Source organism: Podarcis muralis, chromosome 3 (assembly GCF_964188315.1).
Source record: "Podarcis muralis chromosome 3, rPodMur119.hap1.1, whole genome shotgun sequence".
NCBI lineage: Eukaryota > Metazoa > Chordata > Lepidosauria > Squamata > Lacertidae > Podarcis > Podarcis muralis.
In genome coordinates, this window is record NC_135657.1 from 32,476,474 (window position 1) to 32,492,155 (window position 15,682).

Consider the following 15,682-nt stretch of genomic DNA (forward strand, 5'->3'; position numbering starts at 1 on the left):
AGATTTTAAGTATGAACATCCCTCTCTGATGATCATAGGTACTGCTGATATCTTATGAAAATGCCTTGACTTTCACAAATGATCTGTGACTGCAGCTTCAAAACTCAGTTTTCTATGTGATACCTCCATTAAAAATTATGGTCTTTTGAATGCGTAGAACTTGAAATATGCAAAGCTTGGGTTTTTCTATAATATCTTGTCTCTCTTGCTTTAGTATCCTGAGATTAATGCAATGCAGCTGCTGAGGATTTTGAACAATGTGGCTTGGACGAGTAAGTATGATCTGGACTGCGGAATGCAGCATCACGTATGTACATGGACCCAAGTGCAGAATAGCAGTGAGGGTTTTCATTATGTAGCTGAGTCTCCACAAGAGTTGGGTACGTTTCTCATTAGGCTCTGCAGATGGTATCGTGTCAACCTCTATCAATCGTGTTTAAATGATAACATTTTCATACTCTTAATTATAGCAACTCTACCACTTTTACTTTCTGGGGCTCAGTTGCTTGGGAATAAAAGTCAAAGAAGTCTTTGCTCTCATGTTCTGCTGGTGTGCTTCAGTAATAATAATAATAATTTATTATTTCTACCCCGCCCATCTGGCTGGGTTTCCCCAGCCACTCTGGGTGGCTCCCAACAGAATATTAAAAACACAATAAAACATCAAACATTTTAAACTTCCCTAAACAGGGCAGCTTTCAGATGTCTTCTAAAAGTCAGATAGTTGTTTATTTCCTTGACATCTGATGGGAGGGCGTTCCACAGGGCGCGTGCCACTACCGAAAAGGCCCTCTACCTCGCTCCCTGTAGCTTCACTTCTCGCGGTGAGGGAACAGCCAGAAGGCCCTCGGAGCTGGGCCTCAGTGTTCAGGTTGAATAATGGGGGTGGAGACGCTCCTTCAGGTATACTGGGCCAAGGCTGTTTAGGGCTTTAAAGGTCAGCACCAACACTTGTAGTAATCTGGTGGGCCACCGAAACCCAAGATGTAGCAATGGCTGTCAATGTGGAAGAAGAGTGCTGTGGTGCTCAGGTCCTGTCTGCGGGCTTCTCACAGGAAACTGGTTACCCTCTGTGAGATCAAGATGTTGGATCGTTGCATCGGCGATGTGATCCATCAGGAGCCTAGGACCAGGGGCAGGCTTTTAGGGTTGTGCCCTTAGGTGTACTCCTAAGGGAATTTCCAGAAACAGAATATCACATCTGGCTGAGGATGCAGCAGTGACTGCGGGGTGGGGAGAAGAAGATGCAACAGAGAAAGGTGGCTTTGCAGGCCTGGAAGCCGGATGCTAGTAGCTAGAAGAGAGTGAAATAGACATCAAGAACGCAGCAGTTGCGTATGAGGGAGTTGGAGGGGCATCGCCACCCTCCTGCTGGTGGTGATATGGTTGCTGGGGCGGGCATGGGGCAAGGCACTGGTGAGGTTGTGGTTTTGCCCTGCCAATCCCAATGGACACCAGCCTCCACTCGTTAGAATTATTGTAGTTGCCTTACGGTTGTATCAAAGAACTTTGAAAGCAGGCATATCCTTAGGCAGTGACTTATTATCCTCTCCATTAAGTATGAGTCAGGGTACTGATCATCAGAGCCCTTCATGACACACCCCTGTGACTTTGGTCTTGAGCCTGGGGCACAGTTTGAATTCCCAAGCTGTGAGAGCAGAGAACTATCTTCAGGTGCCACAAATTCTCCATTAACAGAGCTATCCTTCCTTACTATTTAGCCTTTCCTCTTTGATGTCTTCTTGTGTCATAATTCCTCTGGCATTACTCTTCTCCCATGTTCCCTATGGCAATTTCTCCTTCCATAATCAATTCTTTCTTTTTATTTTACTTATTTATAAGATTCCTTTCCTGCTCTCCATCAAATATGATCTTAGCGTGTGCAGCAAGTTCAAATATAATGAAAATAGAACCACAAAATGCAATTGAAACAAAAACAAACAAACAGGCATAGTTCCAGGAAAAAACATTATTTTTGTTGAATGCATTTCCAAACTCTGTATATACTAGGCATTGTTAGTTGTTACCATTTCTTTTCACTATTCCCATCTCTGCCCAGCTCCTTCCCTCACCCAGTCCTGTTTTCCCGCCATGGGAAGCCTTCTTGACTGACTCCCTCTCAGTTCAAGATAGTGCAAACAAACCAACAAACCGGCCCCTCCTGCCATATTTTATTTAGGAAGGCTTTTGGTTCTGTAGCATATTTAGATTTCTTTATTGTTCACTCTTTCCTGTGAATGTTTGTGCCATTGATATTTTATTAAGCGTACCCTAAAAACATGGGGCAGACGAATCCTAGGGTGGACTGCCAAGATGTGGAGGGGCACATCCTGCTGCACATCCTTGCTGCTGCAACATCGTGTTTGAGGGACCCCCTGCTGGCTGTTGCCGGTGGGAACACCCCTGCCAAGAGTGTTTCCTCCGTAATAGTGGGGCCTCCATAACAGTGGAACCCTCTGTTGGTTGAGGTTAGCAGGTAGAGATGTCTGCTGGATCCTAACTCCCACCAACAGCATGAATAGAGGTTGGCGACTGCAGACTTAGGTGAAGAAAAGGTAAAGGACGCCTGACAGTTAAGTCCAGTTGTGAACGACTCTGGGGTTGCAGCGCTCATCTCGCTTTACTGGCTGAAGGAGCCAGCGTTTGCCTGCAGACAGTTTTTCCAGGTCATGTGGCCAGCATGGCTAAGCCGCTTCTGGCGAAACTAGAGCAGCTCATGGAAACACCGTTTACCTTCCCGTCAGGCCTATTTATCTACTTGCACTTTGACGTGCTTTCGAACTGCTAGGTTGGCAGGAGCTGGGACTGAGCAATGAGAGCTCCCCCCGTTGTGGGGATTCAAACCACCAGCCTTCCATTCGGCAAGCCCTAGGCTCAGTGGTTTAGACCACAGTGCCACCCGCATCCCTTAGACTTAGGTTAGCATCTCATAAAAATAATGAGCACCGTGAATAGCTTAAGGGCAGCCTGATTCCTTATATCCCTAGCCAATCACTGAGCTCTTGGGGGGAGTCTTTGTTGATGGTCCCCTTATGGCTAAGATGCACATCTCATATCTGCTAGAAATCGTGCATTCAGTGTTGCAGGACCAAACCGGCAGAACTCCACCCCAACTGAGATTAGACCGGCACCCTCCTTGCTGAACTTCAGGGGCCTGGCAAATACTTTTTTCTTCCACCAGGCATTTTGTGTTTGATTCCATGATGAATTTTTGTATTGCTTATTCTCTACATGGTTTATTGTGATGTACCCCGCTTAGAAATGCTAACTATTAAGCACTATGTAAATGCCTCTCAATACGTGAATGGCAGATACGGGTTCCAAGAAAGCCCTGTCCTATTTTTCCTGTGGGCTGTTCTACCTCCAGATACTCACAGCTTACAGACTGAGCGTAGCCAATAAACAAGGTAGACGATTCCTGATTTATAAATGGATAAGATCTGAAACTGTTGACGCTAATGAGATAAAAGCTCTTGTGGCACAGGTTCAGAGTAAACAGAAAGCAAAACAGAACCTTTGTCTCTATTCAGGGTTTTGGCTTCTTTTAGGACTGAGGGTGAGATGGCTATTTTATCTGTGCTTGAGTATCTTTCCAAAGTAACCCATCAGGCACCAGGAAATCTATAAGGAAACTAACCAGGCTGTGCTGCTCATCTTTTATTCTTCATAGGCAATCAATTTTAAGGCTTTCATTTCCAAACTTTACAGTGCATGATTCATATTTAATAAACAGGGCTATAATGAGATTAAAACATTGTCGGTTTCTGTAGAGAAGGGATCGGTGAGTTATGAGCCTGTTGCCTGCTCCATGGAAGTCTGCAGGCAATCTATAATCATGATTTGCAACAAGATTAGACTCCCTTTCTGTTCCATTTCTTGTCATTCGCTTATCGCTAACCGAGGCTCGGCTCTGTGTTTTTAACTCGTCTATCTGTTCGGTCTCCTAAGACAGGCAGAGGACACAAAACTTGTCAGATTTATCCCTGGTTGTCGTCTATTGCTGCTAGTCGAGCTACACAAGGGACAAATCAAGCAGAAAAAGGCAAAGACAGACTTCTCCCAAGGTCAATCAGACACAGCCGCCTGTGCACATTTCCTTGGGATTGCATGTCATTGAAACTGGCGGACTTGAGCCATGCCCAAATACAAAGGCATAGGCTGGTTTCTGTTCTTGCTGACATCTACTGTAACAGTCTGTACCAGAACCTTTGTGTCTATCTCTCCTGTTGAAGGCAGTTGCATGTGAGCATGCTGGTGATGCACTCTGTTCCAAAGAGGGCTACCATTACCCCTTGGGACCCGAATATTATTTTCCTGCTTGTGGATTTGCTTTGTCTCCCTATTTTCATTCAATTATACTTTTTTCCCTCTTTCCAGAGCTTCAGAACCATGGCCTGAGATTTAGCCTGGATGCCTGCCGGGGTATATTGGCCCTCTTAGATGTATCCTGCCTTCTTGGTTTATTTTATTTTATTTTTTCCAGTGTATATCTTTATTGATTTAAAATAAATATATTTATGGGAAAACAGACAAAGAAACAAACAGACATACAGTCAAACAAACAAACAATAGAAAATCAGACAACAACCACAATATTAGAAACAACAAAATTAATATAACTAACATCCTTTATACTCTGGATACTGGAAGCAATTATAAAACTTATAAAGAAAAGAACTAAAAATGACTTCCAATTAATCCCACTGTACTTTATCAATTACCTTATACCGCACAATTACTTATTTCTTATATAGTTTCTTTTACCCTCCCTACGACCTTATATTTATACAATACAAGGATCAGTCGAATTCTGCCAAGATGTTTCCTTTTATACCATAGTTTTTAAAGTATTCTTTAAAGATTCTCCAATCCTTATAGACTTTTTTTTTTTTTTTTGGTTGGCCTCTTATCCTTCTTGTTGTCTTCTTGGTTTAACTGTAGCTGTGCTTTGGTGTTTGCCTGAACACACAAATGCCTATCTGCGGATGAGGGGCAAGGGGCACCTGACATGTTCCAGTGCCTGTTGCCCCACCTGCTCAATCCCTGACTCTTCCCATATTGAGCTGTGAATGTCTGCAGGAAGCTTTTACCTGTTTTTAGTTGAACAAGACTGGGGACCCTGACAAAGCAGGGGCGGGGGGAAATCTTGCAAGATGTTCCAGTTCTGTTCAAGCAAAAATGGCCTGCGGACCTTCCATGCTCAACATGGGAAGGTTAGGGACTGAGAAACAGGGTGAATTAAAGGGTGATGTCATGGATAGATAGGGTTTGCATGTCCTATGCTCCTGTTTTTGTCCACAGGTATAACCCACACATGAATACCTGATTCTGTCGGGCAGATAGCCAAATAATTGACCAATGTTTCGGCACTGAAGAAGGGGGTTGCTTTCTTTTGACAGTTTCCAAATATGGAATAGTTAAATATTCAACTCCTTTGAATTGTAGGGAAGTAGAGAAATGGGAAGGAGAAAGGCAGTGTGTGCAGGCAGAGTCCATAGGACTTTCTGGGAGATCTCCCATCCAGGTGCTGAGCAAACTCAGACCAGCATAGTGTCAGTGAGATTGCTGGATCATGTCTCTCTGGACCAGACCCTGAGACCAGGGAGTGACTGTCTCCTTGCTCCTGAGCAGTAGTGTCTGAGTTTTTGACATTTGTTTTACTCTTCCCACCTTGTCCCTGTTTATTAGAATGTAGGCCTGCAGGTAGGGTGTCTTGTTTTAATTTCATGTAAGCTGCTCTGGGAGCCTTTTTGGCTGAACAGCAAGGTACGAATGCTATAAAATGAATGAATGAATGAATGAATGAATGGTGGATGGTGAGTTGTTATAGTCTGGGTGGTTTTGCTCACCTGGCTTCCTCACACCATTGCCTGCTATTGCCCCTAAGTCTCATTCCCATTTCCTCCTATTGAACATCCTATTGAACATTCCCATTTCCTCCTATTAAAGCTACAGACCTTGGAAAGATTGGTAGCCTAGGAATGGGGTAAGGAGAGAAGGCAAGACTCCTTCTGAGATCTCCAAAGTATTCCAGGCAACCCGGCTGAGACCTTAGGAAGGATGTCTGGTGGAGGCCAGGATGTCTCTCTTTGTAACCAAGGCTGTGATCCCAACCCTGGGAGTAAACCCCATTGAATTCAACAGAACTTACTTCTGAATAGACACAGTTAGAATTGTGCTGAAAGTTGCCCTTATAAAGACTAAATCTGAGTAAACAGTGTATGTGCTTGTTTTAACTCTCATGAATACACAGTCCATAGTTTGCTTTGTGCTGTCTTTGAAGTTAATGAGAAAATGCTCATTGATTTTAGGAAAAGGAAGAGTAGCCCCTGGGGCAAGGTTCAAAGACCTCTTGAAATCAATAACGTAGCTTTGACTTTGGTTGCATTAGGCGCTAGGTCACATTTTTAGTGGAAGTACAAAAATCGAGAAATTCCCCCGGTGGCTTCTCTTCTTCTAATCCAAAGTCTTTGACTTTGCTGCTCTTAGGTTGGTCTAATCAGAACTTTTCCAGGTTTGCACATTCTCCCCCAGCAACAAACTTCATTTGAATATTGTACACCTTGACCACACATTTCAGTTTAATAACACCGGCACCTTGAGCATTCAAGAATTCAGATGCCTGTGGAAGAAGCTGCTTCAGTACCAGGTAAGAAGAGTGTGTGTGTGTGTGTGTGTGTGTGTGTGCACGCGCATGTGCGCGCCAATATGATGATTGAGTGGGTGGAGATTCCATGGACAAGAACCTCATTACTTTCTCACCATTTTTTGAAACTCCTCTAGTACTGGAGCTGAGAGGGAGGCAATAGGGGCAATTGCCTCCTTCCTCTCCCAGTTCTACTGTTGGTGCTGGCATAGGGAGGAGGGGTGGGGAAAGGGCATGTACCACTGCCCCTCTGAGGAGGCTGGGCCACCCCCTCTTTAAAATACCAGGGTGGCACCAGGTGGAAACCATACTGGGCAGATAGGCATTGTGACCTGCCTCCTCAGCCTCAAAGCTGTGCTTTTTCTGGAGATCCCTGGGGTCCTATAATTGCCAGTGGTGGAAAAAAGAATTTCCGATAGATGAGCAGGCAAGGATGTTGTGTGTGTCCCCACCAGGCGTCTACTAGGTCACAAGCAACTAATAAAGGTTAAGCTTAACCTGGCGTCAGGTTCTTCCCAACCCAACCACTTTTTTTTACTGTTTTAAAAATACTGCCTAACGGGGTGTGGACAGAATTCTACCCTGGCTGCCAGAGGTTTTTGTGGCATCCAGAAAAAAAGGTTTTTTTAAAAGAGCTGCTGTCAAGCAGGCAACATTAAGGGGGGGGGGGGAGAGAGAAAAGGAAGGAAAGAACACACTGCTAGCCACCACAGCCAGCTTAAGTGCCTTCTCCCCCTGCCCAAATCTTTCATGCAACAGTCCTGCTCACACGCCAGAAAAAAGTAACATAGAACCACCACCCCATTTGCCACCTGCAGATGGGAGTGGCAAAGATAGGAGTGCCATTTTGAAGTTCAAAGCTAGTCCAAATATTTCAACAGGAAACTAAACCCTGCAGCCTACATAAATTAAGCAAACAGGCACAATCTTTCTTGTTGTGCATAATTTAGTCTATTGTTTTGCACTGTTTTATTCTGCTTCTTCTAGGCATGGGCAATGTTTTGGCCTCCGTCCTGCCTTGAAATTGCTCCCTCCCCATTGAAGGATGGGAAGCTAAAGGTGGGCTAGGAACTTGAGCTGCCTCTCCCACCTCTCTCTCTCTCTCTCTCTCTCTCTCTCTCTCTCTCTCTCTCTCTCTGTGTGTGTGTGTGTGTGTGTGTGTAGTCCTGTTCTTATCTTGTGTCCAGATGGGCAGAAAGGTAGCCAGACAGACCCAGAGAGGCAGATATATTTCCGATGGTCCTATCAATTCTCTGTCTGCGGCAAAATGGATAACTCTGTTGTTTTGCTTTTCAGGCTAGGCAGTCTGCCAGCATTGTCTGCTTCCCTCAGGTGGCCTCAGGACCTCTGCACCCTTTGCATTGAATGAAGAAAGGGGTGGCAGTGGTGCAGGTGTAGCCAGCTGAGGGGTGAATGGGTTGGTGTGCCCTGCTTACTTAGTTATCTTCCTCTTTATTTTCTTTGTGACAGGCAGTTTTCCAGAAAAATGATATTCAGCAAACAGGAACCTTGGATCAAGTGGAGCTGCAAGCATCTGTGCAAGAATTAGGTGAGGAAAAAGGAAGAGTTTTGTTTTTGTAGCATTCAAGCTTGCAGACTCCCCCCAGGCATTTGGGTGGCTTCTGTGAGCTAGTCTTGTGTTCTTTGGTCCTTATGGGATCCAGTCTGACTTTTTTCCAGAAAGAGCTGCAGGTTATAAATCAGAGATGAGGACCCTATGACTTTCCAAGTAGAAATCCCATTAACTCCAAGTCCTGTGGCCAGTGATCAAGGAGTTGTAGTCCAGCGACATCTAAGGGCACCACGTTGGCCCTTTCCCCTGATGTAAGATACGCTGGGCATGTGCTGAAGCCTTCTGTGCTGGACTGATGCTGTGATATAGATTACATAGCCTTCCTAGGTCAGTGATGGAGAACCTGTGGTCCTCCAGATCTTGTTGGGCTTGCATCTCCCAACAGCCCCAGCCAGCATCCCAATGACGATGGAAGCTGTAGTCCAACAATATCCTCTAAAGCAGTGTTTCCCAACCTTGGGCCTCCAGCTGTTTTTGAACTACAATTCCCATCATCCCTGACCACTGGTCTTGGTAGCTAGGGATGATGGGAGTTGTAGTCCAAAAACAGCTGGAGGCCCAAGGTTGGGAAACACTGCTCTAAAGGCAAATTTGAGCAATAAAACATTTGAGCCAGAAACACAGTTTTCAGCATTGTCCCATCATCAGGTTATCTGTTTGGTTGCAGGTTGCTCTGAGTTGCCTAGGGCAAGATAAAGTGGCTAGCAGTTTTAATAAATAATAATTATCCACGATAAGGGCTTGGAATCTACCTCTTTCTACCAGCTTCACTCATGGGATTCCCATTTATCCATAGAGTGGTGTCCTAATTAATCTGATGTCCCACTACTCACATTTGCTATGTGTCAGTCAAGTACAGTGGTACCTCGGGTTAAGTACTTAATTCGTTCCAGAGGTCCCTTCTTAACCTGAAACTGTTCTCAACCTGAAACACCGCTTTAGCTAATGGGGCCTCCTGCTGCCGCCACACTGCCGGAGCACGATTTCTGTTGTCATCCTGAAGCAAAGTTCTTAACCCGAGGTACTATTTCTGGGTGAGCGGAGTCTGTAACCTGAAGCGTATGCAACCCAAGGTACCACTGTAGTCAGTACATAACCCAATGCAAGCTGCACAGATCTGTTTTGCCAGATCTCTGAATCGTCACACGTTTTAGATCAGACCAAATAAACTGCACGCTCAAAGAACACAGTAGCAGATTCATTAACCTACGCTGCTCAGACCTGTTTTTGGAAATGTAAGTTGTTTGTCCCACTAGATTTTTCTCGAAATGAGCTGAATTGAATCTGAGGATTAATTTTCAACCCCAAACTTTTGGCTCTTCAATAATTATGCCTGATTCAAAAATGGCTGTAAGGTAAATTGTGGCAAGGTGCGGGGAAAGCAGCTTTGTTAAATGAGATTAGTACAGTTCACAGTGATGCTGGAGCTGGAGATTAATTAACTTAATTTAGTTTGAAACTAACATATAGAAAGCACTATAAAAGTTACACTTCAAAACTGTATACGAAAAGAAATGAAATTAGAATTCATTACAATTCACTTGCTACACCGTATGACAACAATAAGCCAATCATCACCGGAAGCGTAATGCAATTAAAAATACAGCATTTTGAACATCAAATTAACAAACTTTGTGTGATTAAATTAAGAAATGCATTATTAATTGATTTGGTGCGCTTCCGTCGCATATTCCATTGCTCTTCATGTAACAGATGCTTAAATCCCAGTGATTCTCAGCGCTTTACTTTCATGTGCTTCATGGCAGTAATTTCTTAATTGATGGCATGCAAATTTCTGTGTGGTTCTGGTGAAGGGAGGGATGGCTTCCTGACTGAAGCACAGTTGTCTTCCAGCATCATCACTGCCACCATTCCCACTGTCTTCATATGTAAGGCCAGTGTGGTTAGTGTCAGCCTATGACAGGCAAGAACCAGGTTAAAATCCCCACTCAGCCACAAAACTTATTGGGTGATTCTGGCCTGTCGCTATATTTTAGCCTCTCCTAACCCACTGAGTTGTTTGAAGGGATTCCCCACTGAGTTGTTCGAAGATGGAATAATATCAATGAAGTAAATAATATAACTAGGACTATCCACAATTGAGTCCAGCTTTCTGCCCATGGCAGTGCCTGGGTTCTGTCAGGGTGCTGTCAGCGGCTCCCAGCTGGTTGCCCAGGAAAGTATAAAGACAAGAGAAAGTTTCTTACCGTCCTTTTTTATTTCAATTTTTACAGAGAGAGGCTGTAGAACCCAACCTCTTGGATAATGGCCTTGTCCCAAGTAAATCTCCACCCCTTGTCTCTCCCACTTCCTCATTCGTCATTCTCATTGTTTCTTCTACGGGTGCTGCTACGTGCCCTCTGTCTTTGGGCTCTTTGCTCTCCTACTTTTAAGGCTTGCCAGGTTCTGGGAGATGGAGGGTTGGGAACACTTTCTAATAACTTGTCAGCTGGGTGTTGTTCTGGCTCTCCCACGATTTCCCAGCTTTTCCCTTCATCTGACTCTGAGCTGCTATCTTCCTCAAATGCCTGTTGTAAATCTATACTGTCTTCCTCTTCCTCCTCCGTGGAAGGGTCAGGATGGGGAGAGGCGGTCTCCACCATTCCTCCTCTGCCGAGTCCCTGACAAGTTCACAACCCTCTGATTAAAAGCAGCATGGTGTTTTTGTAGCCATAAGAATGAATGATTAGTTTTGCCACAATAGGTGCTAAATGTCCAGCAGCTTTCTCACCAAATGTGAGTTAAGTGTTCTGCACTGGGGGGGAAAGGTGGATAAAATTAAATACATGAAAAGCAGTCCAGAACTGTTTGCACTGTGATTGCACGTGGAAAATCTGAGCATTAAGCCTAAATGTCTTTGGGTTTTTTTTTTTATCTTACTAAAGGAATCTCCCTCAGCAATGAACTCTGCAAGCTGCTGGCCATGCGATATGGGAACCCTGGTCTGAACATCACCTTTGAGAGCTTTGCCTGCTTCATGCTGCGTGTGGAACTCATGATGGGTGAGGAGGCAGACGACTATTTCTCTCATGCAGGACTCCAAGCAAAACTGGGTTTCAGTCGCAAGTCCTCTGTCTGTAACATAATCTGTCTTTGGACATTAAGGAGAGAGCAACACTGTGCATTTAAAGCACATTCAACACACTTTCAAAGCACATGACTTTCCCCAAAGAATCCTGGAATCTTTAGTTTCTTAAGGGTGCTGAGAATTGTAGCTTGGTGAAGGGGAAACCACAGTTCCCATTATTATGTGGTGGAAAACATGCACTTTAAATTTGTTTTAAATAGATGGTATAGATCTGCCCTAAGATAAACAATAGCTTACTAGAATGAGCCCAGATGAGCTATGGGCTCTCACACATCCTCTATTCTTCTCAAGCATGGCTATAAGAAGCATTCCTTTCCTTGGAATCATCATATCAGTTTCCCTCATTTCTTCCTTTTGCAGAGGCCTTTCACAATACGAGTAAAGATGGCAAAGGAATATATCTTCAAGAGTCCGAGGTAAGGACACACACCTTTTTTTCCAGCTGTAGTACAGCACCATCTGTTATGGGAGAACAGGGTCTCCTGTTTAATATCCCAATCAATGGAGCACCTCATTGGTTGTATAACTCTCAAGTGATTGCAGTGATTGACAGGACAATGAAACCCTTGGGTCAAGAGCTCTTCCAGGAGCTTGGCTTCCTAGGTTCATCTGTGGGGATGGAGGGTAATTTTATACAGTCCACATTATAAAGCAAACCAACTTAGTCTGCAACTCCAGAACGTCCAAGTAAACCAGAAAGCAGTTAATAAGTGGATTGCACACTTCTCTGAATTTTGCAGTGTGCACTAAAATATATCTAATACATGGAAAATGCAAAACTACAACAACCCCAAACCACCCTTCCTATTTTAGGGGGAAATTTGTACAAACTGCATATTTTAGGTACAATTTAAATGCAGATTTTTTTTTGTTTATTTCTTATAAAAATCTGCAATGAATGGAACAAACTTATTTCTGAATATGTACAAAACCGTCAGAACAGAAATAAGTTGATTCATTTGATCTAGAGACAGTTACTGAATGGTTGAGCTCAGAAGGGACTACACTGACTACTCTGAACTACACCAGGCACGCCATATCTGGGAACGATAGCAAAGTCTGGGCCACAAGACCAGAGCTGCTCCTGCCACACAGGTCTTCCTGAAGTTGGCTGGGTTAATGGCAGAATTAGCATAAGAGGAGGCTTTGATGGAGTTGCCCTTCTTCCTTGCTGATGGCAGTGGTGGTTCTGCCTATCTTGGTCTTGATGGACCAATAGATAGATCTGCCCTAGGGGCGCCCACCTCCATGGACCAGGTCCTGTGAAGGAACCAATAGCAATGACTAGGTCAGGTATAACAGGAGACCATTTCATAGGCTAGCCCCTAGCGCAGTAGAGCAGGATAAAACCATTTTTAATGCATTTCTCCTTGGTATTCGCTAGTGGATGATGATGACTCTCTATTCGTGAAGTAAAGCAAAGGAGAAGAGTTGAGCCAAGCTACCTGGCCCCTTCACAAGGACAGAAGTGACATCCTTTTATCTGTATACGGGGGACATTTTGAGTCCAGCTTTATGACTCTGGTGGAATTTTGGAAGAGTTTCATTCACTGGGAGCAGCTCCACTGATGTCTCTTGGGACTGCTTGTGGGTGCAGCATGGACAATGGCCAGAAATCATAAGGTCATGCTTCTAGCATATTGACTGAGGCTTCTTTAAAAAGCGCTTCCCTTAGAAGAAGCAAAAAAATCCTGAGTTACTGATCAAGCACCTGGGTGACAATGAAGGCTATGGTGTTAAGTCACGCGTCATTTCAATTCGTTGAGGAGTATCTGCTGTTAAACCAGGATGGAATAGTTATATGGCTGCAGCAAGGAACAGTGAGCCAGTGAACAAATACGAAGTGGCCTAAAGGGCCTTGCAGCAGCTCATTTCCAAGATGTACTTGCCTGAGTTGTAAGATTGGCTGTGGAGGCTTCTCGCCATCTCATCGTGGCAGCTCAGACAGGCAGATACAAGAAACAGGGCCTTTTCAGTAGTGGCCCCAAAGCTTTGGAATACCTGGTAGAGATCTCCCTGGGCTCTTTATAAGTGTCTTTTTAGGTATCTGTTTCAACAAGCTTTGAATATCTGATTAATCTCACGGGCTGCTACTTTTAAAATGATATGGTTATTGTTGCTAAAACACTGTTTTCGGGTTGTTGTTTTTTAAAATGAATTTTTGTTATATTTATAATTTTGCTTATTCTTGTATTTATTATTTTGTAAGCCATTTTGAGAGCTTGTAATAGAAAAGTTTGGTTAAAAATGAAGAACATTTATACTGACAGTCCTTCAGATTGTCTGCAAAGGTTAGGGTTCACATGTCCTTTTAGGTCATTATGGAGTGCCTTCTCCAGGCATCCCACAATGCCTCATCCTCCCTTTGTTTCCAAGCTTGGCTTTGAACATTGGGCAGCACTCTCCAAATTTCTTTCTTCTCCATTTGCATTTCCATTTGGGGCTGGAATAAGTAGCTGGCCTACTTACTCCAGCCCCAGTACAGTGTATTTATTTATTTATTGCTATTTTTAATTACTCATTGTAAGTTTATCGGAAAGGGTAGGATAATGAAAACAGGCATGAAAGAATCTGTGCAGTCCTTTGGGATTTGGCAGAGAGGGTCACAAGAACTATAGTTTGTCCCTTTCTGTTACTTCCTGATGAGCAAACCACTGTTATCCTATATTTTTCAGCTGAGGTCAGTGATAAAATTGCTCTTCAGTTGCCACTGCCTGCACATGTTGCTTTCAGAGCAGAATCAGGGCCTAAACTTTAATAGCCAAGAAAACCCATGACTATGAAAGAGGAAAATCCTTCCCAAAAAGTGGCTAAAATGCAGCTCTCAGTGGCTTCATTGGGTTTGGGATTTCACGCTGCAAAACTTTTATTATTATTATAATAAAAAATACAGTTTGTAATGTATTGCACAGGTTATGAAGGAAGCTATGAGATAGCTCAATGAGACTCTTAACATGGGTTTGAGCCCCACATTGGGCAAAAGATTCTTGCATTGCAGGGGGTTGGACTAGATGACCCTCATGGTCCCTTCCATCTCTACAATTTATATGAGTCTCTGATTCCATGGAAATGGCTAGAGCCAAGTACATATGTTCCATTGTGCTCCAATCATTTTATGTATCTGATTTTTGTACACGCTTGTGCATTGACTCCTTTTAACACAACTACGTGTAATTGCAGCATTATTGTGTGACGATTTTTCATGCACCCCGAAGAATCCTCTGCTGATTATTCAATAAAGTTTTTTATAATGCTAAGTAGCACTGAGATGTGTGAAAAGAGGTCTTTGTCAACTCTTTGTATGCCTTAACTCGTACAATGCAAACTCTGTTCTGTGGATCGCAAGGAAAGTGTTCTTGCCATGGTGGTTTCCTTGACATTTTTGAAAATTTTATGTATCTGGCAGAGAAACACTTCCAGGATTCTGAAGATATGACTCCTGTTTTCCTTGTGCCTGGTGGGAAACAACACACAATCTATCTTGGGGGGTGGGATGCATTGTATTGAGAGGTACTTCTACACCATCACACTTTTCACTGGGTGCATTAGCAGAAAGAATTACAAGGACATCACTGTGTAGCTGGTAAGCTGGATGAGAAGTCTTTCATGGAGACAGAAGAACAATGTGGAAAACAGAGCATACAACACAATGAATAGAGAAGGTAGGTCGATATGGCAATTAATAATATAGAAATCAGGAGTAATTCAAGAATCTAGCCCCCAAGTTCTCAGAATACAAAAGGGTTCACCTTGTATGTATAATACATCTGGAGGCATAATAAAATGCATGTAGAATTTGGAAGGCTCTTATATCCTTTTGGACGCGGGTGGCGCTGTGGGTAAAAGCCTCAGCGCCTAGGGCTTGCCGATCGAAAGGTCGGCGGTTCGAATCCCCGCGGCGGGGTGCGCTCCCGCTGCTCGGTCCTAGCACCTGCCAACCTAGCAGTTCGAAAGCACCCCCGGGTGCAAGTAGATAAATAGGGACCGCTTACCAGCGAGAAGGTAAACGGCGTTTCCGTGTGCTGTGCTGGCTTGCCAGATGCAGCTTGTCACGCTGGCCACGTGACCCGGAAGTGTCTCCGGACAGCGCTGGCCCCCGGCCTCTTAAGTGAGATGGGCGCACAACCCCAGAGTCTGTCAAGACTGGCCCGTACGGGCAGGGGTACCTTTACCTTTTTATATCCTTTTGCATGAGGTCGATTTTTCGGCAACTTCAGTGGTCTACAACTATTGAACTTATTTATTCAGATGTTCTTTGCATGGCCAGGAGTCAGGGATGATAGGAATCTAGCAACATCTAGAGGGCCACAGGTCCTAAAGTGCTGGTCTAGGACTTGGGAGACCAGAGTTCTATTCCCCATTCAGCTATGAAGCT

The 15,682-nt window shown here is 44.0% G+C and overlaps 1 protein-coding gene across 1 annotated transcript in view; it reads left to right on the forward strand.

Moving 5' to 3' along the window:
* The window catches only part of CAPN14 (calpain 14), a 48,863-nt gene extending 34,299 nt beyond the window's left edge, over positions 1 to 14,564 (forward strand). Inside the window, exons 16-22 of the mRNA XM_077925632.1 lie at positions 215 to 272; positions 4,378 to 4,442; positions 6,581 to 6,649; positions 8,117 to 8,195; positions 11,105 to 11,221; positions 11,668 to 11,723; positions 12,692 to 14,564. Coding sequence (XP_077781758.1) covers positions 215 to 272; positions 4,378 to 4,442; positions 6,581 to 6,649; positions 8,117 to 8,195; positions 11,105 to 11,221; positions 11,668 to 11,723; positions 12,692 to 12,718 — 471 coding nt within the window. The 3' untranslated portion in view covers positions 12,719 to 14,564. The remainder of the gene's footprint in view (positions 1 to 214; positions 273 to 4,377; positions 4,443 to 6,580; positions 6,650 to 8,116; positions 8,196 to 11,104; positions 11,222 to 11,667; positions 11,724 to 12,691) is intronic.
* The last annotated feature ends 1,118 nt before the right edge of the window (positions 14,565 to 15,682 follow it).